The following is a 21,016-nucleotide window of genomic DNA, read 5'->3' on the forward strand; positions in this document are numbered from 1 at the left end:
AAAATCTGAAATGAACTGTAACCGGAAGTATATAACCGTATAAAATTGAGATCTCTATAAAATTCCTCTTGCTTCCGGTCCTCCGTGGGGTGTGCAGACTGCACATGTTTCCTTCTTCCCTGTTGAGTCCTCCCGCCCCCCTCACGGTCACGGCCTCACCTCTCCTCGCCGACGGAATCGGAAGCAGGTAACCCCTTCTTCCACGACTCTCACTCCTCATCCACTCATTTAACCCCTCCTTGAAGGACTCCCGCTCCTCATCATCCACTCGTTTCGTTTCTTGTTTGGTATTCGTTTTACTTCCAGTCGAAATCTGCGCCCATGGACCGGAAATTGGTTTGGGAAATGGATGATTTTGTGGTGGTTTAGGGTCTTGATTGGACTGTTCATCAGTGGGGTTCTGTTTCTTGGTGATGAGGATCGCAGCCTAGGAACCAACAATATTGTTTGCTTCGTGTGAGCCTTTTCATGTCTTGATAAATTCTCGGTCACTCGAGTTAGACTAAACTGTATTATTGAGAATTAGGTCAGTAGTTCTACCATGAATGATCATTTCGATCTTTTTTATGTTTTGCAACTTATCAGTATTATACAACTACAACCTTCCAGGCATGAGCAGTCCTGCTGAATTTCTTGGCTGATCCTTTATGAGCAATATGTAAATCAGTTGCCCCATTTTCTCTGAGCTCATTATTGCTAACTTCCGGAGAAGTTGTATTAATTATTGTGGATATTTATTATTGAGGTAGTATTGAAAAAGGACAACTTTGTTAGTGTGATTCAGGAATTTGTTCTTTTCTGTCAGGATTGCTGGACGGGCATGTGGGTCATAGTTTCTAGATATGTGTTAATGTGTGATTCTCTTGACAGGGCTTCTGATTGGTCATACTCATGGCGATGATGGTGCCTGATCTTAGTTTCTCAGCATCAATCTCTAGTGTGAAGCTCCCAAGGTACGGGGCATCAAAGAGTGAGACATTCTTGGTTAAGAGGTCCCCAACATTCCGTGCAGAAGCTAGGCCAGCGGAATCTGGGAAATATGGTACTAATGGCCGGGCAACCAAGATGGTACCAACGACTGAGTTGAGGAGGAACAATGGTGGTGGTCATGTAAGATCGGGGACAGTTAATGGTTCTCCAAATGGCGCTGTCAATGGCTCGAGCAAGGTGTCGATTAATGGTTCTGCAGAGGCCATTGTCAATGGCTCAACCAAATCAGTCATTAACGGTACTCCGAAGGTGGCTGTAAATGGTACTAGTCTGGTGAAAAGCAGCAAGACTTCCTCTCTTGTGAAGACGCAGAAGCAAATGAGGCCCAAAGATGATCCCTTTCAAGAGGAATTGAAGGTTTTGCCTTCTGATGAGGGATTCAGTTGGGCAAAAGATAATTACAACTCTGTGCAGAGGAGCATAGATATATGGTCTTTTGTGCTTTCTTTGCGAGTCCGCGTGCTATTTGACAACGCAAAGTGGGCCTATCCCGGTGGATTCTCAGAAGAAAAGCAGGTATGTGTTTAAGATATAGATAAAAAATTGAGTCATTTTCCTTCAAGAAAAAAAATGAGTCTATAGCATTGTGATTCAAAAGAAGTTATAAAAGAAAAAATTTCTTTGCCAACTAGCCACCTCAAGTTTCCAATAAGTGTTCTATCTATAGGTGGAGTTAAGTCTGTTTGTAGTGATGGTGTGGATGCATGATGAATTACATCACTTGGGGCTGCAAAAAGAAAGGATTCGCTTTCTACTATACATATGGGTGGGCTAAAGGGTGGCTTACATCTTGCAGAAAGTTCGAAGGCGGAAAACTGCTTCATGGTTAAGAGAGCAAGTATTGCAGCTTGGCCCAACGTTTATTAAGCTTGGACAGTTATCCTCCACTAGATCTGATTTATTCCCCAGAGAATTTGTGGACGAGCTTGCAAAACTTCAGGTAATTTGCTTGTTTCAGGTGTGTTTATTTTATTTTTATTGTGATGAATTGGCATATGTTTCTGCTTATGTTGTTCCTGTTCTTTTTATTATACTGACATGATTCATTTGTCCGTTCTTTCCTTTCTTCCTATTGATGGTTTTGTTTCAACTATCTGACAATGGCAAAAATGATCAATTATGGGACACAGCTGTTGTATTGTGGATTGACTAAGAGTCTAAGAACCAAAGCATTTCATATGAGCAATGTATAGTACTCATGTTTTATCCCTTTTTTCTGCTTTTATGCAGGACAGAGTACCTGCATTTTCTCCTGAGAAGGCCAAAGTTTTCATAGAGAAGGAAATGGGTTGTTCTATTGATGTTGTGTACAAAGAATTTGAAGAACGCCCAATAGCTGCTGCCAGTCTTGGTCAGGTATTTAATCCCCTAAACTTTATTATAAAAAAAAAAAAATCCTAAACTTTGTATGCACCTACATTTTTTACCCAGTACCATTGCATACTTAGTATACCATAAACATATTATGCAGTCCTTTTTCTCGAAGATCTTCCCTTGTTTAAATCCTGTAGAAACTAGATGCATTGTCATTTAGCCCCTCTTGCAGCATTTGAAGGAAATGTATTATCCTTTCAAGTTAAAGTAAAACAATTATCCATGGTACTTAACTCCTGTATATGTCTAATGCTTTCCATATCATTGGTAACAGTTTTCACTTAATGCATTTCTATTTCATGGCAAATCAAAACTGATGATATTGCATTATTGGCCTCAATGGCCCTTGTTTGGAAATAGTTTATGAAATTCAGTGCATTTGATGATATTTGTGCTGCATTTTTCTGAAATCTACTTCCATGTTACTGTGTTTTTTATTTTTCAGGTACACCGTGCGGTGCTCCACAATGGAGAAAGAGTTGCAGTGAAAGTTCAGCGACCTGGGCTCAAAAAACTTTTTGACATTGACCTGAGTAAGATATATACAAGTTATTGTTGTCTGTGATTAGAGAACTATTGCTTTAGAGGAACAGAACAAATAAAAGTTTAATGCATGCTATTCTTTTGATTCAAACCTATTTGATCAAAGCTTCGTCTCTTACCCAGAACAAAAGGTGGATTTAATGTTTTTGATTTTTCCATTTTTACTTTGCACACCAGTTCGTAAAATGTAATAATACTATTAATGTTCATGTGTATGGTTTCTTAGAAAATGATTCAAATGCCCTATGTTGAAATACTCAGTTTCTTGATGATACCAATGAACTAATCATAGTAAAACCTTTTTGCCTTTGGTTTCTTGCAGGGAACTTAAAGCTAGTAGCCGAGTATTTTCAAAGAAGTGAAACATTAGGAGGCCCTTCAAGGGACTGGATCGGTATTTATGAGGAATGTTCCAAGTAAGTAAAATATATAATCTTCTTTTTGTACCGAACATAGATAGTCTACTTTGCTATTTTATATGTGTTTTATGTAGTCTACTTTGATATTTTATATGTGTTATATGAATGAAGTTTGCACTCTTGATAGTCGTGAACTTATATGGTTCAACAAGTATGTAAGCAAAATGGAGAATATATTACAACATGTATAATGCAGTGATCTCAAAACTTTGATTATATAGGCTTATATTACTTTGGAAATTGGTTTTACTGAAAAATTCATTATCCTGATTTCTATGGTTTCAGAATTTTATATGAAGAAATTGATTACATTAATGAAGGAAAGAATGCAGACAGGTTTCGACGGGATTTCAGAAATATAAAGTGGGTTCGCGTGCCAGTATGTTTCCTGGATCTCACAATGCAATTTTTTTGGGGTTTTGATTCAGTGCCCCACCACTATTATACTAATAGCACATAATTCCAGGTATCATAATCAAACAAACTGAGATTGCATGCCTAGAAGAACAGAACATAATCACCATATACAGCTCCCCTATTGATTTTTGCTTGATGGAGGCAATGCTATGGTTGTAGTTAAGCCTGCTCAACAATGAATATCACAAAATGTTGTATTAATGCTGGAACTGATATGGAAAGCTATCTGTTGGTTTATGTTGATTATTGGTTGGCACAAGCAGTAAGGGCGGCTAACTATATACTTGGAACATTGCATAAAGGACTATCTATGTACTTATAAAATATTGTAAATTATAATCCACTTTAGTCATGGTGGAGCACTATGTGTCTACTTAAGACCAGGGCTATCCATATAACGGGCTTAGTGGTCGGTTCTAATCAATGTTTTCGATCCCCATCTTTTGTTCTAACTATTTATAAATTTTAGTCATGGTGGAGCACTGAAGTCTTACATGATGTGTCATTATACTTTTTTTTTTTTGTAGCTTATCATGTGGGACTACACAACTGAAAAGGTGTTAACCCTGGAGTATGTCCCTGGTAAGAGTTAATTATTTCTTACAGTAAAATTTTTGCATATTTAGAGTTGGATGAACTATTGTTTGGGCACTTTTAACTCAACTAACCAAGTCATTTTTGTTAAATCTCAATTACTTTGTGATGCAGAAAAGGATGAGACTGACTTTAATCCATTTCTAACTACTTCTGTTACAATTATGCCAGTTAAATTTTTACATGATTTGTTCAACTAAATGATCTGCAGTTACTGAATTAATGTGCTTTTATTGGCGATTTCATCTAAGTCAAAATCCAGTGATATAAATTTTCTGTGTTAAAAAGATTAAAATAGTTTTCAGGCCCAAGTTTTGCTGCTAACTAAAACATACAAGGAAGGTCTGATGTGGACTACTATTAAACCATGTTTATCCTTTCGGTTGTAACTTGGAAGTATATGCTGTTACAATCCTTACCTTTGAACTTCTTTTTATTATCTCATTTATACAGGTATTAAAATAAACAATTTGGATGTTCTTGACAGCCGGGGCTATAGTCGCTCACTAATTGCATCACGTGCAATAGAATCTTACCTAATTCAGGTTGTGTTTTTTTACCTATGCTGCTTATAGTAATTCAAACTCAATTTGGTTGCTTGTTGTTTAGACTTCACCTATGGAATACTCATAGAATTATGGTAGACAGCATCATTTGATAATTTAATGTGGAGCCAGTGCCAGATGCCTTGGTATCTTTTTCGATTTTTTTACTGTGGGACCAGTCAGAATTTTTTTCCCAGGTTCTTCAAACAGCAATTTATTTCACTGCAAGATCATCTATAACTTGCTCTGACCCTCCATGCTTTTAATGTTTCATTCATATGCCCTTGTCACTGTTTCTGATTAATTTTTTGGTTTAACATGCCAATATAACATACTTTATTCGATAATACATTTCTACATCTTTTTTGTAAATTCTCCTCCCTTGTTCAGTCCAGATGCCAAGTTAGTTTCTGTTTCGTAATTGGATATGACATGTGATGGTTTTGACCTGTTGTTCTTACTGGGTACAAAACAGATATTGAAGACCGGATTCTTCCATGCTGATCCTCATCCTGGAAACCTTGCTGTAGACAAGGATGGTTCTCTAATATATTACGATTTTGGAATGATGGGTGAGATAAAATCGTTCACTCGGGAGAGATTACTCTCCCTATTTTATTCTGTGTATGAGAAGGATGCAAACAAGGTATTATCTTAGTCTTTTCATGAGAATGGCATGTTAGTAGTATAATTTACTTTTTACTTAGCATTTTACCTTGGATGTTATTCTTGAAACTAAGATGTTGAACCTCCACGCAATGCATCTCCTATCTTCATGAGCTCTTTCTTGCAGGTTATGAAAGCTCTAATTGATCTGGAAGCTCTCCAGCCAACAGGAGATCTCTCACCGGTTGGTACAGTGTACTATTTATTGGGTTGGAAGGTCTGTGAAGTTTCAAATCATACATAATTTGTACTTTGGGATATGTAGGTTAGGAGGTCCATACAATTTTTCTTGGATAATCTGTTGAACCAGACACCAGATCAGCAACAGACTCTGGCTGCAATTGGAGAGGTTATATGTCGATATATTTACGTCTTCTAGAAAATTAACTCAAATTTAACAACATGTAACACTTTTGTTTCTTTATTTTATTTTCTAGGACTTATTTGCCATAGCACAAGATCAACCTTTTCGGTTTCCATCCACATTTACATTTGTTATAAGGGCATTCTCTACTCTTGAAGGTTATCCATTTTACCAACCCTGAAATTATTATAATGCCTTTTTTTCAATTGCTCTGCTAGTTATCACTTAGTTTTTCATCATTAACAGGATTTATTCTCTTTATATATTCTAGAAGTTTATTTGCATTTGCTACTGATTTATTTAAAACAAATAATTAGAAAAGCCAGAAAGTCTACGATGGAAAGCTTTTGATCAAGAGGATTATGTCTCCCAAAATATAATGTCAGTGCATTCACAATGCACGTCTATTTCATAGAGCTCCTCTGCGGGAAGTGATTCTATGACTGAATGTGGTTCTTTAGGATAAATTCTATTGAGGAAGTGATTCTGTGTGGAAAGTGAAACAGAGATATGAATTTTTCCAGAGAATCGCCAACCTAGAATCACTTCTATGTAAAACATCATTTAGCAGAGTTCCCCCTGGAATGCGCATGGGAGCTGCTCTCCGAGCTCTGCAAAACAGGCCACTGAAATAAGATTTTTGTTATGACTAGAGAATCTTCTGATCAACATGTGAACACAAACATTAGTCTTTATACTAAATCTCATGTAATAGCTGAGGAAACAGTAACATGTTCTTTCAATGTAGCCTTTATTTTCTATTTTTGCTTCTTTTCTTTTGGGGCATATGTGCTTCTGTCCTTTTCAGCACTTCTGGGCTGGTTTTGTAGTTGATCTTCTCTTCTTATTAATATAATGATGGAAAGCTCTACCACTTCTTCAAGATTAAAAAAAGATTTGTATTTACTCTATTGTTTTATTGCCTGTATCTGAATACATCATACTATCTATCGTTAATCTAAATTCTAGGAAATCACATGCCTATCTAAATAAAGGCATGCATCTTGTTAGCCTGCTCTAGCCCAATTCATAATTTCCAATTATTTATTTATTCTCTATGATCTCTATGATCAATTGCAACAGAAATAATAAGGTAACTACTTGTATATTGATGACTATGTTATTTGGTAGGCATTGGATACATATTGGATCCAGAATTTTCGTTTGTCAAAGTCGCAGCACCATATGCGCAGGTTAGCCTCCTGTTATTACCCTCAGTTTATATTCAATAATCATATTTTGTCACACTAACTTTTCTATTCATGTGTTTTATTTAGTCTTGTCCTATATCTTGTAAGAAGGGTCAGTACGGCTAGAAAATTAATAACATGTTACACCATCCCTTTTAGATTCCTTGGTGTGCTTGGGCTTCTTTAACTATTTCATCTAATATAGTTCTTTTTTTTTAATTTCATATAGTTCTTATTCCCTTTGCTTCCTAGAAGCAGAACCCTATTTGGATGTTTCTCTGTGTATGCAAGCCTAATTTCATTTGAACTTCAGGAACTGTTAGACTTGAAACAGAGACAACAACGTGGACCTCAATTGGTCCAGCAGATAAGGAAGCAAGCAAATGATGTAAGCATACAAATCTGCCGGTTCACATTTGTTTTTTTTTTTACATTGCGTCGTGTATATGGTATATTGCTCAGCACACTAAAACATTACCACTGCCATCTTTACATATGACAGGCCCGTGATTCTACCATGTCAATGCCCTACAGAATACAGAGAATTGAAGATTTTGTGGGACAACTTGAGTCAGGCGATCTGAAACTCAGGGTCAGAGTACTGGAGGTAGGCCAATGACTTTTATTGATATCTTGCATCTTCTCAAGATTGTAGGAGATGCATTGCACGAACTTTTTCTCTTTGCTCTCAAATCTGGACCGCAATAAAATCTAGTATTCGTTTTTTTTTTATCTTTGGCTTCAAATCTGGACTGCACTAAAAACTAGCATTATTTTTCTTTTGCCTGAATCTGAACTGAATGGCATTTGCAGTCAGAACGTGCTGCACGTAAAGCTACTGTTCTTCAGATGGCAACCATGTATACAGCCCTGGGTGGTACTCTCTTGAATGTTGGGGTCACACTGGATAGTCAAGGGAACCAAATAATTGCAAACGGCTCTTTCATTGGCGCAGGTAGGTTTTCGTTTCTCGCATACTTTCATAATATAAATACTCAACAACGTTATCAGCTCACCTTTCAGTGTTAGTCCTTTCGCGCATACTTTCATAAAATAAATTCTGTACCAAATAATTGCATCTTGCTAGTCCTTTTATTTCTTCTGACCATATAGGAGTATTACAAAGGCTGGTGAAACATGGTGATATATGTACATATATACCATGTAGTAGAATCAATCTATATTCAAGGTTTAAGCTATCTGTGGCTAGTGGTTCTCTAGAAAAATAAGCATCGCTCTATTCCTGATTGGCCTGATCCAAACTGAAAATGTGCAGGGATATTTTTGGCATTGCTGATCAGATCTATGCAAAGAGTGAAGAAACTCGATAAATTTGAGACCATGATATGATCATCTCATTTTCTAAAGACGTGCAATCGCCGGAATTACATGGGAGCTGCGTGTCCCTTCGAGGTTGATAATACGTAGTGTATATAGTAAATTTCATTCTTTCTGGGAACAGCCTAACGTGTTGCTCTTGTAAATCTGTACAAACTGTGTCATTCTTTAGCCCGTAAGGATAAGCACACTGATCACCAAGCAGTCGACAAAACAAGGAAATCAAGATAACTGTAACATACACTACACTAAAATTATACTGCCTTCAGTCTTGAAATACTAGGCGCCTTGGATATAATCTCACCATGGAGAAAAGCAGTACTAAAACCTCCGGTCATCAAAGCTTGACTTGAGACAAAGCAAAAGCAACATCAAACTACAATACTAGTTATTTGTCTTGTTTGAGACGAAAGCTTTTTTGACTAGTATTTCTCTATTGTATCTTTTATTAAATATAAATACTCCACTCCAAAAAAACCAGGTGTTTTAGTTTGGTTCAATACTCATTTTTCCCAAAATGTAAGGTGTTTTACTTTGATTCGAGTAAATTCTATCTACAATCAAATAGGTTTATATAAAAATAAACTAACAACCCTTTGACTATTCTTACAAAGACTCATTTGATGTTTTCTTTAAGGCCTTCATACCTTTCGCAACTAATACTGAGGGTTTAGAACAACAACACTGCAAAATGCTACTAAGAATCCAGCTTATTTTCATTATCCTTGCTATTGTCACCGTCCTCAACATCATAACCATCGCCATTAAAGAGGTCATTAGTGACATCCGGCATAACATTTGATCTGTTTCTGGGGAGCGGTGTTGTCCCTTGTCCCTCGGTAGCTATATTTGGTTCCTCTACATTATTGTCTATTCAAACCCTTCTCGTCTTAGATGCTGACAGGACCCTATACCTATGGATGAGATCTTCATCAAGCTTCGCTGCAACGTCTAGCAAATTATTTTTGTTTGATGCAATCCATGTGGACTTGTACCCATAGTCTATATTAGACTCGATCGAATGTACGTAACTTAACGAATGTAACTTCAGTGTTTCGTATTATATTTTGATATAAATGCTCAGGATGTATTTTAAATCATCTGAATGTACGAGTGCACGTGATAACCTAGATATCCTAGGACTATTAAAAATATGCAAAGGCTTGGAACTTTTAAATAGAAATTCCAGTTCCATATCCTGGGAGTAAAAAATATGCAAAGGCTTAGAACTTTTAAATAGAAAATCCCGTTTCACATAACTTCTAGATAGGCGAGGCATGTTAGATCGTGTCGGTATGGCACAAGTCTTTACTTTGGCACAACCACGACCTATCACATGCTGGCCCGTCTTCCATGCTGTGCCGGCTCAAGCATAGCCATTGGAATATCTCTATTTGTTTTCTTCGTCCATTCATAAAAGAGAAATAAAATACTTTGTATGTACCGTTTTATGAAAACTTTCAACAATTTTTATTCCAGAATTACAGGTGACGTATGATAGTGAATACTAGGCAGTTGTATTCTAGTATTTTAGACATACTTATATGCCATTTTTTTGAGCTGTGCCGGTCTAGATACAGCCTAATATACAGATCGTACTATATGTCAAGATCTTAGGGACGGTATGACCCTTACGTCCGTAATATGTAGGCATAGTCTAAAAATTTTCATGTCGTGCCGTGCTCATGCTAAATGATTGTGCCACGACCTGTCGTCACGTAGCACGACCCCAAGTCGCCAGTGACTAAGCTATTATCACTACTGGAAACGTCAAATTTGCCGAGTGTTTTTATGTTTGCCGAGTGTTTTTCCTCGGGCACTCGGCGAACAAGTTCTTTGCCGAGTGCTGCGCTAAAAACCCTCGGCAAAAAAAAAAAAAACTCGGCAAAGAGAAGGTTTGCCGAGTGTAAAAAAAAAAAACACTCGGCAAAGAGGGGGTTTGCCGAGTGTTTTCTTTTTTGCACTCGGCAAAGAAATAAAATCTTTTTTTCTGAGAAAGAAGGAGAAGAAAAAAATAAAAAAAAACTTTGTCGAGTACCCAGATCTAGGACACTTGGCAAAGGACAAAATCCTACTTAATTCCCCGCCGGCGCCCCTCCCCTCCCCCTTCTTCTTCCCGCGGGCACCCCTCCCCTCCCCATTCTTCTTCCCTCGACGACGCCCCTCCCCTCCCCCATCTTCTTCCCGCGGGCGCCCCTCCCCTCCCCCTTCTTCTTCCCTCGCGGCTGCCCCCTCCCTCCCTCCCCTCCTCCATTTTCGGCGCCGGCGCGCCCCCCCTCCCTCTCCGGCGCGCTCCCTCCCCTCCTCCCTCTCCTGCCTCCTCCTCAGATCCGCCCGCCCACGCCCTCTCTCCGGCGCCGCCGCGCCGCTCCCCTCCCTCCGGGGGCCCCTCACGGCCTCGCGCGAGGCAGCCCAGCCCCTCCCATCTATGGCGCAGGGCGGCTCGGCCCCTCCCGGCGATGCGGAGCAGCTGCAGCAGCGGGTGGCGGTGCAGATCCACCCTCCTCCCCTCCCTCCATGTCTCCACCGGCGGGTGGCATCGCAGATCCGGTGGGATGGAGCCACCACGGCGCGGATCCGGCGGAGAGGTGTCCTCCGGCGGCGGATCCGGTGGGTTGGATCCCGGTGGCGGTGGATCTGTGGATCTGACGGTTAGGAGCCCTCCGGTGGTAGGCTCGACGGTGGGCAACACGGCGGCGGCGGGCTCCATGGCGGCGGCCCCTCCCCTTCTTCTTCTCCCGGTTGGATCCGGCCCTCCCTCTTCCGGATCCAGCTGGTGGCGGCGGGCGACGTGGTGTGGTGGTGGTGGTGGTGGTGGCTGGCATCGGGCGTGGTGGTGGCGGCGACGGCTTTGGTGTTGGTGGTGGCGGTGGTGGCCGGCGGCTGTGGTGGTGGTGCCGCGGGCGACTTGTTTTTTTTCCTGAAAAATGTTTGCCGAGTGTTTTTTGGGACCCGGCATAGTCTTTGCCGAGTGCCCGACGATTAACACTCGGCAAACAACTCTTTGCCGTTAAAACCTACGCCGAGTGTCGTTTGCCGAGTGTCACTCGGCAAACGCTTAGCCGAGTGTGTTTGGAGCTTTGCCGAGTGCCCTTGATCCTGTATCCGATAGTGTATATGGCGTGCACGATGTGCATGCTAGGTAATCCGGTAACGAAATGAACTAGGATTCGTTGGTCAAGAAAAAACAACTAGGCGCCATCAGCAGTGCTTTCTAGTAATCCCTTTATTGGCACGGTTCGTGGGGCCAAAAGGTACCCTTCATTTCCTACGGGATATGCTAAGATCTTTAACCTATCTGCAGCACATCCTCCCGTTGTATTCCTTAGAGCATCTCCAAGAGTTTCATAATTTTTTCTCCTAAAAACTTATATAGTTTGATAACTCCTAAAAATATATTAGAAGAGGAAAAGATAGTCATCTCCAAGAGTTTTTAATAAATGTCATCTAAAAATCAAATTTGAGGCGCACGTCATCTCCACGCTGGTTCATGGCCGCTATCGGCTCAGAGGTGGGCACGAAGCGTAAATCACCTTGGGAGGAGTCGATTTATATCATCTGCCTTGCCGAACCCTACCACCAAGCAATCATCAGCGAGAAAGCCATGTCGGACACCAAGGGTCCCCATCTCCCTGCGGCGCTGCCGCTGTCGGCTGGCTTGTACCAAGACGACGAGCCGCTGCAGCGCCCGACCGCCCCGGCGCAGGCCCCGGCAGCCAACGGCAGGCTGGTCCTCAGCACGCAGTGCGAGTTCCCGGCCCTAGCGAGGGCCACGTCCCGCAACAGATTCACGGTGCTCGTGCACGCCAAGGCGCCGTCCAACGTGGCGCGCGCGCCGCTCGACCTCGTCGCTGTACTCGACGTCAGCGGCAGCATGAAGGACGAGAAGCTAGCACTGGTGAAACAGGCGATGTGCTTCATCATCGACCAACTCGGCCCCGCTGATCGCCTCTCCGTCGTCACCTTCTCCAACGACGCCAGCTGCCTGACCCGCCTCGCGGGCATGTCGGATGCGGGGAAGGCCCCGGCGAAGATCGCCGTAGAGTCGCTTGCTGTCCAGGGGTCCACCAACATCAGGCAGGGCCTCCGTGTGGGCGCCGAGGTACTCGCCGGCCGCCGGGAGAAGAACGCTGTCGCCGGCATGATCCTTCTCTCGGACGGGCAGGAAAACTACGGCGGTACAAGCGTCAGGACCGACGGCACCAAGAGCTACGTCAACCTCGTGCCGTCCTCGTTCACGGGAGCCGGCAGCAGAAATCGTGCGGGGGACGGATACGCGCGACGGGAGCAGCGCGTAAAGTTACGCGGAAGGGGGAGGAATTTCTAAGTCCTAAAAGATTAGAAGTAAATATTAGGAGTTGTTGGAGAGAGGTTTTTCCTCCTCTTTCTAAAAAAATAAGGATTAAGAGGATGTTTAGGGAACTCTTGGAGATGCTCTTAGTTGCTACTCCCTCTATTCTAAATTATAACTTATAAATCATTTTAACTTTCTTAAAGAGTCAAAACATATCAAGTTTGATTAAAATTATAAAGAGAATTACAAAGATTTATGATATTAAATAGGTAACTATGAAAATATAATTAATAAAAAAATATAATGATACTTATTAATATCATAAATGTTATTATTTTATTTTATAGTTTTGATCAAACTTGATATGTTTTTGACTCTGAAATGACTAATAATTTGGGACCGGAGGAGTATATGAAGGGAGCAAGGAGGAGACGCCTTTGCCTCTTACTCTCACAAAAGCCTCAAAACAGGAGGAAGAGCAGAGAAGATAGGAATGGAGCGGAAGAATTCAGCAAGCAAGAAATACATGCGTATACATACAGACGAAAAAAAAACACGCAAGCAAGAAAGAAAATAGGAGAGACAGAGAGAGAAACACACGGGCAACTGTAGAATAGAAGAAGGAAAGTCATAGTAGGGCGGGGGCCTCCACCAGTTGGGCTCGCTCGGCTCGTTCCAAAATGGCAACACCAAGGCTCGCCGCTATCTTCTTCTCCTTGCTCTCTGCTGCTCTGCGTCCTCGTCGCGCCCTCTGAACCTGATCTGCAACAGCAGCAGTGGCTTCATCACCCATCTCCCTGGCTTCCAGGGGCCCCTCCCCTTCCACCTCCAAACAGGGTACTACTCTATCCGGCCAGTAGTATCTATCAATTGGTTCATTGGTTGTTCCGTTTGCTCCTCTCCTGCACCCATGGCATGGATGATGCAACAATCAGGTTGATTTGTGTTCTTCCTGGTCGCTGCCATGTGTATATTATGTACAGGTACGTGGAGGTGGACGAGAGCAATGGCGTCCACCTCTTCTACTACTTCGTCCGCTCGGAGAGCAGCCCCGGCGATGACCCTCTCATGCTCTGGCTCACAGGCGGCCCCGGCTGCTCTGTCCTCACAGCTCTTGCCTACGAGATCGGTATGTGTGCTGCTACTCTTCATTTTCTTCCCTTATCTGACATCATGCCATGTGCCAACACAATTCTAGTTTCCTCAATTCTATCCTCTCAAAAACCCAGCCACATTCTGCTGTTATTCCTTTTCCTTTTTTTTTCTTATTATGTATACGATATATATGTATATGCCGTGCATGTGTCATGTGTGCACCCATGCTCTTCCATTCATTGGAAGCATGGGTCTTCTTCAATATAACTAGAGAAATATATTATGGCCAGCTTGTGTTTTCCATATATTATACAAGTACACACGATGTTGCCATTTGTATTTTTCTACCGTCATACCTGGGTACCTGTTATGTTTGCCTTGTTCCTTCAGTCCAAAAGGAAGGACGACAACATCATTTGCACATTATATTAGTATATAAGTTTCTGTAGGGCCATTGGAATGCAGCACCAACGTATGATTTGGGAGGTATCATATGTTGTTTGGTGTAACTTTAAACTTTTTGGTACCCTGCAGGTGTCCTCAAGGACTATACAAAAAACATTCTTATATTAGTACTATATATATGTATAATTTGCAGGCCCTCTCAGTTTCGACCTCAACGGCTATGTTGATGGCTTGCCTAAGTTGGTGTATAATCAAGATTCATGGACCAAGGTTAATACTTTACGCCTCTCTCAAGCATCCATGCATCTGACAAAACACAACTTGTCATTGTTCCTTCAATTCGCTTTTGCATAACCCAGGTGAGCAATGTCATTTTTCTTGATTCTCCGGTTGGCGCTGGGTTTTCGTATTCTGACATGGAGAAAGGCTACAAATCAAGTGATACCAAAGCTGCCCACCACATCGTCATCTTCCTCAAAAAGGTCGCTGTCTCCTCTAGTTAAACTCAAATTTCAGTTATCAGAAACCATAATTGATAAGCATCCATGCATTTTAAACCAGACTAATTGATTTGCAGTGGTTTGATAAGTATCCACAGTTCTTGTCAAATCCTCTTTACATCGCTGGTGATTCGTACTCTGGTATGATAGTGCCCACTGTTACATCGGAAATTGCTAGAGGTAACTTCTCATGCCCCCCTCTTTTCTGCACTGATATTTTACGCATTTCTACTCAACGAATAACTTACCTAGACGGTTACTTTTCCAGGTAAAGAAGATGGGAGTAAGCCAAATCTCAATTTAAAGGTTTGAGAATTGTACCGTTGGCTGAGCATATATAATAGTTCTCCATATAAAGGTTTTGAGATTTCAGAATGTTTTTGGCGTATCATGTTCAGGGCTACCTCGTAGGTAATCCAGTCACAGATTTCAACTTTGATGATCCATCCAGAATTCCATTTGCTCACGGGATGGGTTTCCTATCAGACGAAATATTGTTATACCTTAGGGATCATTGAGGTGCAGATAGGAGGGTGAAACTCTTACTGGTTGAATTAAATTAGACCTAGAACTTGCTACGGGAGAGGGAGACACAGAGAGAGGGATGTAGGAGCATCTGACCGTCGGCTTTGGAGGATGACGAGCCGTCCATGGCGTAGTCGTCCCGTAGGGTGTCGGAGTAGTAGAAGCAGGGGAGTCCTGACGTGTCGTAGACGTCCGGCGTGGCGCAGAGGTGGCGGTGGCTGCTTCCCGTCGCTGGCAGCGCCCCCTCTCTAGATTGGATTAGGGTTTAGGATGTCGGTGGGGTGTATGACGGCTCAGGTGAACCTCGGGCCTTGTGCCTCATGCCCCCACCTCCCTTTTTTTATGGCGCTGTGCGACGGGGGCCCACCAACCTATGAGCAGGTTGGACGCCCCCGATCAGGGCGCGGATCCAAGGGCCCGATTGGTCGTTGGGCCAATTGGAAGAGATCAATCTAACATTCTCCCCCTTGATCTTACCTTATGACTTAAACTTAACTTACTTACTTTATCTTGTTCCCATTTCCATCACAGATCAGTGCATAGAACGTGCCTCATCGTCACGGTCAGTTGCCATTAGATTAAACAGCTACAATACACCTCTCTGTTTTGAAACAGATTCTCAACTAGGCCTCTCATTGTCCAGGAATCATAGGCTTTCCCTTAAACCCATGCTGGCTAAGTGTTCTCTAAATACGATGGGTGGTAAGCCTTTTGTAAGCGGATCCACGAGCATCTTTTATGTTCTTATATGCTCAAGACTAATTATATGATCCTGGACTTTGTCTTTCACTAATATAATACTTTATGTCAATATGTTTGGCCACACCACTTGACTTATTGTTGTGAGCATAACATACTGCTGGATTATTATCGCAGTATAACTTGAGTGGTTTATGTATGTCGTCTACCACTTTTAACCCAGGCATGAATTTCTTCAGTCAATTCACCTGTCATGTGGCCTCATAACATGCTACAAACTCGGCATACATTGTGGGCGATGTAGTGATGGTTTGCTTTGAGCTTTTACATGATATAGCTCCTCCTGCGAGAGTGAATATGTATCCTGATGTGGATTTTCTGTCATCTCCCGCATAATCAGAATCTGTATACCCCTCTATGTGCAGGGAATCAGATCTTCTGTACGTTAGCATGAGACCGTTCGTACCTTGTAGGTAACGCAAAACTTTCTTTACTAATTTCTAGTGTTCTATTCCTGGATTACTCTAATATCTGCCAAGTAACCCGGTAACAAATGCTAAGTCAGGGACGAGTACACACTTGAACATACTGTAAACTTCCGACAGCTGAACTATATGGAACCGCTTTTATTTGATCGATCTTATATTGGTTCCTAGGACATTGAAATTCCTCATATCTGTCGCCCTTGATTATGGGAGTAGGTGAAGACTTACAATTTTGCATATTGTATTTCTTTAGAACTTTTTCTAAGTATGTCTTTTGTGACAATCCTAAAACCCCCTTTTCTCTATCTCGGTGAATCTCTATTCCTAGGACGAATGAAGTTTCACCGAGATCCTTCATATTAAACTTCGAGGATAAGAACTTCTTTGTTTCTAGTAGTAGATTAACATCACTACTAGCGAGTAAGATGTCATCCACATACAAGACCAGAAAAATATATTTCCCATTCTTGAACTTTGCATAAACGCAATTGTCCTCTACATTTTCTTGAAACCCAAACTTTTTTATTGTACTATCAAACTTCAAATACCACTGTCTTGAAGCTTGTTTTAATCTATAAATGGATTTCTTCAGGCAGGCATCCCATGCATTCTTTTCCTTCCACATCAAAACCTTTCGGTTGTGCCATGTAAACATTTTCCTCCAGATCCCCATTTAGGAACGTCGTCTTTACATCCATCTGATGTAATTCTAAATCATAATAGTGCTATAAGCACCATTATGATTCTAAAGAATCCTTATATGAGACTAGAGAAAATGTCTCGTTATAATCTATACCTTCTCTTTGCGTGAAAACCTTTCGCCACAAGTCACGCTTTAAACCTTTCTATATTCCCTTTGGAGTCATGTTTAGTTTTGTAGACCCATTTACAGCCTACTGTCTTGGCTCCTTTAGGAATTATTTCTAAGTTCCAAACACTGTTGGTTTTCATTGATTTTATTTCATCTTCCATGGCTTCAAGCCACTTGGATGAGTGAGCGCTTCTCATGGCTTCTTCAAATGAGGTGGGATCACTCTCCATTTGAAATTCCTCACATTCATAAACTTCATAATCATCAGGAATGGCTGATCTCCTGACTCTTTGAGACCTTCTAGGGGCCTCGTTAGATGACGCTTGTTCTATATGAGGCTATTGTTGCTCTCCCTCATGTGTGACAATAGGTTCTAGGGGATCCTGAAGGACAGGTTCCTCATGTTCATTCATTGTTGCCATAGGAAGAACTAACAACAGGTGTTGTTACTATAGTGTCTTGCACTGTTGGTACAACAACAACAGGTAGCATGAAGAATGGCTCCTGAACCATAGGAGTGGGCACATATACCCAGCTTCTCTTCAAAACTAATTTCTCGCGCTACCATGCTTCCTCCTGATCATATCATCCTTCCAAGAAGATAGCATGTCTTGTTTTTACAAACTTCGTTTGTCTGTCAGGACAATAGAAGCGATAACCTTTTGACTTTTCTGGATAGCCAATAAAATGACAACTGACTATCTTGGAGTCTAGCTTCCCTATGTTTGGGTTAAAAACTTTTGCCTCAGTTGGACAACCCCACACATGTAAATAGTTAAATGAGGGTTCATTTCCTGTCCACAACTCATACGGTGTTTTGGGCACCGACTTGCTTGGCACTCGATTAATAATATGAATGGGGGTTTTTAACGCCTCCATCCATAAACTTATCGGTAAGGTAGAGTAACTTATCATGCTTCTCATCATATCCATTAAGGTATGGTTGTGTCTTTCAGCTACTCCATTCTGCTAAGGCTCGCTCGGTGTAGAATACTGGGCTACTATACCATTTTCCTGTAAGAACTTTGCAAAGGATCCAGGAACTTGGCCATATGGGGTGTGTCGACCATAGTACTCTCCCCCACGGTCGGACCTTACTACCTTAATCTTTAAGTTATGTTGATTTTCTACTTCAGCCTTAAATATCTTAAATTTATCACAACGCTTTCCGATCTTTCCTTAATTGGATAAATATAGCCAAAACGAGAATAATCATTTGTGAATGTTATAACTGAATCATAACCATCCACACTTTTCACAGGAAAAGGATAACATATATCTATGTGAACTATTTGTAAAATTTCTGTGCTTCGTTGGGCATCTTTCTTTATTTTCTTAACGTACTTTCCTTTTATGCAATCTATGCATTGCTCTAAATCTAAAAATTCTAAAGAAGGAAAAATTAATTTCTTAATCAATCGCTCTATTCTCCCCCTCGAAATATGACCTAAACGATAGTGCCATAATTTCGAAGATACATCATGCACTCTCTTTCGCTTATTTGTTGCAATCATAGATGAGGAAGCATTCTCATTCTCAGTGCTCACATTCATTCACATTCTCAAAAAGTGATAATAAATAAAGCTTGTCGTGTCGGAAGGCAAGACCAACACACTTATTATTAATCATAATCCGATATTTGCCATTACCAAAATGATAATCATATCCATCATCATCTAGTCGTGAGACACTTATCAAGTTTCTACGCAAAGAGGGTACATAAAGAATATCTAAAAGTTGTAGTCTAAAACCATCATCTAATTCTAGAGAGAGATCTCCAATGGCTTTAACTTCAGCTTCAACTCCATTTGCAACTTTAATTCTTCTTTCTTCTCTTTGCAGGGTCCTCCTCGTACGGAATCCCTGTAATGAATTTGCAACATCAACAGTTGCACCTGAATCAATCCACCAAGTAGATTTTGCATAAACTTAAATACAAGGATTCATCTATGAATGTAATGAAATCCTCACATCTTTTCAGAAGGCTCTTCAGTAAGTCTGGACAGTCCCTCTGGTAATGTCCATGCTTCTTGCACCATTTACACTGATCCTTTTCAACTTGAGCATTGTTGTTCTTCTGATGGTGGTCATTCTGAGGGGCTTTCCCTTGAGGTTTGGCATTCTTGTTGAAGTTCTTCTTTTTGTTATCCTTCACAAGGTTAGCAGAATCACCTTGTGAGCTTTTCAGTCTTTCCTCTTCTTGAACACACATTGCGATGAGCTTCTCTATATCTCACTTATCAGGCTACATGTTGTAGTGCACAACAAAAGTTTCATATTCTTTGGGCAAGGAAGCAAAAACCAAATGAATTAGGAACTCATCCTTGAGCCCCAAATCCATTGGCTTCAGCTTCGAAGCCATGTTGCTCATCTTTAGTATGTGCTCTCTAATACCACCACCAGTATAGTTCTCATTGAATAATTTCTTGATCAAAGTACTGGCATAAACCTTTGAAGAGCTAGTGAACTGACTCTCCACTTTCTTAAGATACTCTGTGGCGGTATCACAATCTAGGATGGACCCCTTATAGCATCTAAAGTTGTGGACTTAGCCACCATCAAGCACTTGTGGTTTGAAATGTCCCATTTCTTGCGTTCGAGGTTCATATTTCATCCGCACTTTTGCATGATCTCACTGCCGAACAGGGAAATCAGCATCAGACTCATTTTCTTCCCTCACCAGGGTCCACTAGCTCAGTAGGACACGGGGAGGTAAGCGCTAGGTCATTTTCAGATAGCGCAAGTGCTAGTTCATATTTCTCTCGCCATACCCTATAGTTGCCCCCTTCAAGAGGCGGTATGTGCGAGATAAAAGCCATTGGGTTGAATCCTGAAAAACACCGTCAGAGATAGTGAGAAAAATATGACATAATAATTACATGCCTTAATTTAACGTTGGTCAAAATTAAAACATGCAACTTTCTTATACACTAATTCTACATCACCATTGGACAGAAATAGAATTAATGCATGGAAAACTTTTGAATGAACATTATAATATTGCTATTATCAATGTTGGTCAGAAAAATAATAATATTATAATTTACTGACAAAATTACTATTCTTCAAATTAAAGTTTGAATTTAATTGGAAGATAATAAACTTTAACATTGCAGCGAAAAACATTAAACATATTTGATGAATTTTAACCATAGAAAAATTCTCTTGCTAATTTTCGTGAGCCTCTAATCATTTTCTAGAAAATCACATTTTATGGCAAAAAAGAAAAATAAAAACTAGGCTCAAACTCTTCACTGCTGCTCGGCCAGCGGCAAAAACCGGCCCTGGCCTGCTCTGCTCGCGCGCAGCGTGGTGCCTTCTAGGCCACAACCTAGGCCTAGGCCAGCAAAGCCGTCTACCCACGCGCTCCCGCCTGGGCTGGATCCCAGTCCGATCATTCGCCACTGTTGGATGGAGATCAACGGCGGGGCGATGATCTCGGTGGAACGAAACCTCACGGCTGGCGCTCTCCCTCGAACCCTAGCCTCATTCCGTCTCTCCCCTTTCTCTCTCTCAGCGGCAGCCACCGACCGAGCGAGCAGTAGAGAGCCCTCGGAGCTGAGAGAGAGAAGGTGGCGCCGTTGCTGGCCCCCTTAGCTGCCGCGCGCGCTCCCCAGCGGGTGAGCGCGCCGTCGTTGAGCGGCCTAGCCACTGGGGCCATAGCATGGCCACAGTACATTGGCGTGGAGGCCCTTCCCGGGGTGATCCGATGAGTGAAGGCCTGGCGAGGTAAGCCACCTCCCTAGCCCTTCCCCTTTTCCC

At 41.5% G+C, this 21,016-nt stretch overlaps 2 protein-coding genes and 1 long non-coding RNA gene across 3 annotated transcripts; all 3 read left to right on the forward strand.

Annotated features, from left to right (window-relative positions):
* The first annotated feature begins 71 nt into the window (after window positions 1-71).
* Window positions 72-8,717, forward strand: LOC136527093 (protein ACTIVITY OF BC1 COMPLEX KINASE 7, chloroplastic). The gene is made up of 18 exons (XM_066519716.1): window positions 72-187; window positions 871-1,506; window positions 1,787-1,930; window positions 2,221-2,346; window positions 2,810-2,897; window positions 3,230-3,323; window positions 3,612-3,705; window positions 4,271-4,325; window positions 4,791-4,882; window positions 5,358-5,528; window positions 5,676-5,732; window positions 5,814-5,897; window positions 5,986-6,070; window positions 7,044-7,105; window positions 7,416-7,490; window positions 7,605-7,709; window positions 7,916-8,057; window positions 8,379-8,717. Exons 2-18 carry the CDS (start codon window positions 892-894, stop codon window positions 8,450-8,452), a joined length of 2,163 nt encoding a protein of 720 aa, XP_066375813.1. The 5' UTR covers window positions 72-187; window positions 871-891; the 3' UTR covers window positions 8,453-8,717.
* A 3,327-nt stretch (window positions 8,718-12,044) lies between these two features.
* Window positions 12,045-12,767, forward strand: LOC136536821 (E3 ubiquitin-protein ligase WAV3-like). The gene has a single exon (XM_066528986.1). It carries the CDS (start codon window positions 12,045-12,047, stop codon window positions 12,765-12,767), a length of 723 nt encoding a protein of 240 aa, XP_066385083.1.
* A 428-nt stretch (window positions 12,768-13,195) lies between these two features.
* LOC136527124 (uncharacterized) lies at window positions 13,196-14,716 on the forward strand. Its single transcript, XR_010776685.1, has 4 exons — window positions 13,196-13,571; window positions 13,718-13,863; window positions 14,428-14,504; window positions 14,594-14,716. It is a non-coding gene; the product is annotated as an uncharacterized lncRNA (long non-coding RNA).
* The last annotated feature ends 6,300 nt before the right edge of the window (window positions 14,717-21,016 follow it).

Source organism: Miscanthus floridulus, chromosome 2 (genome assembly GCF_019320115.1).
Source record: "Miscanthus floridulus cultivar M001 chromosome 2, ASM1932011v1, whole genome shotgun sequence".
Lineage (NCBI taxonomy): Eukaryota > Viridiplantae > Streptophyta > Magnoliopsida > Poales > Poaceae > Miscanthus > Miscanthus floridulus.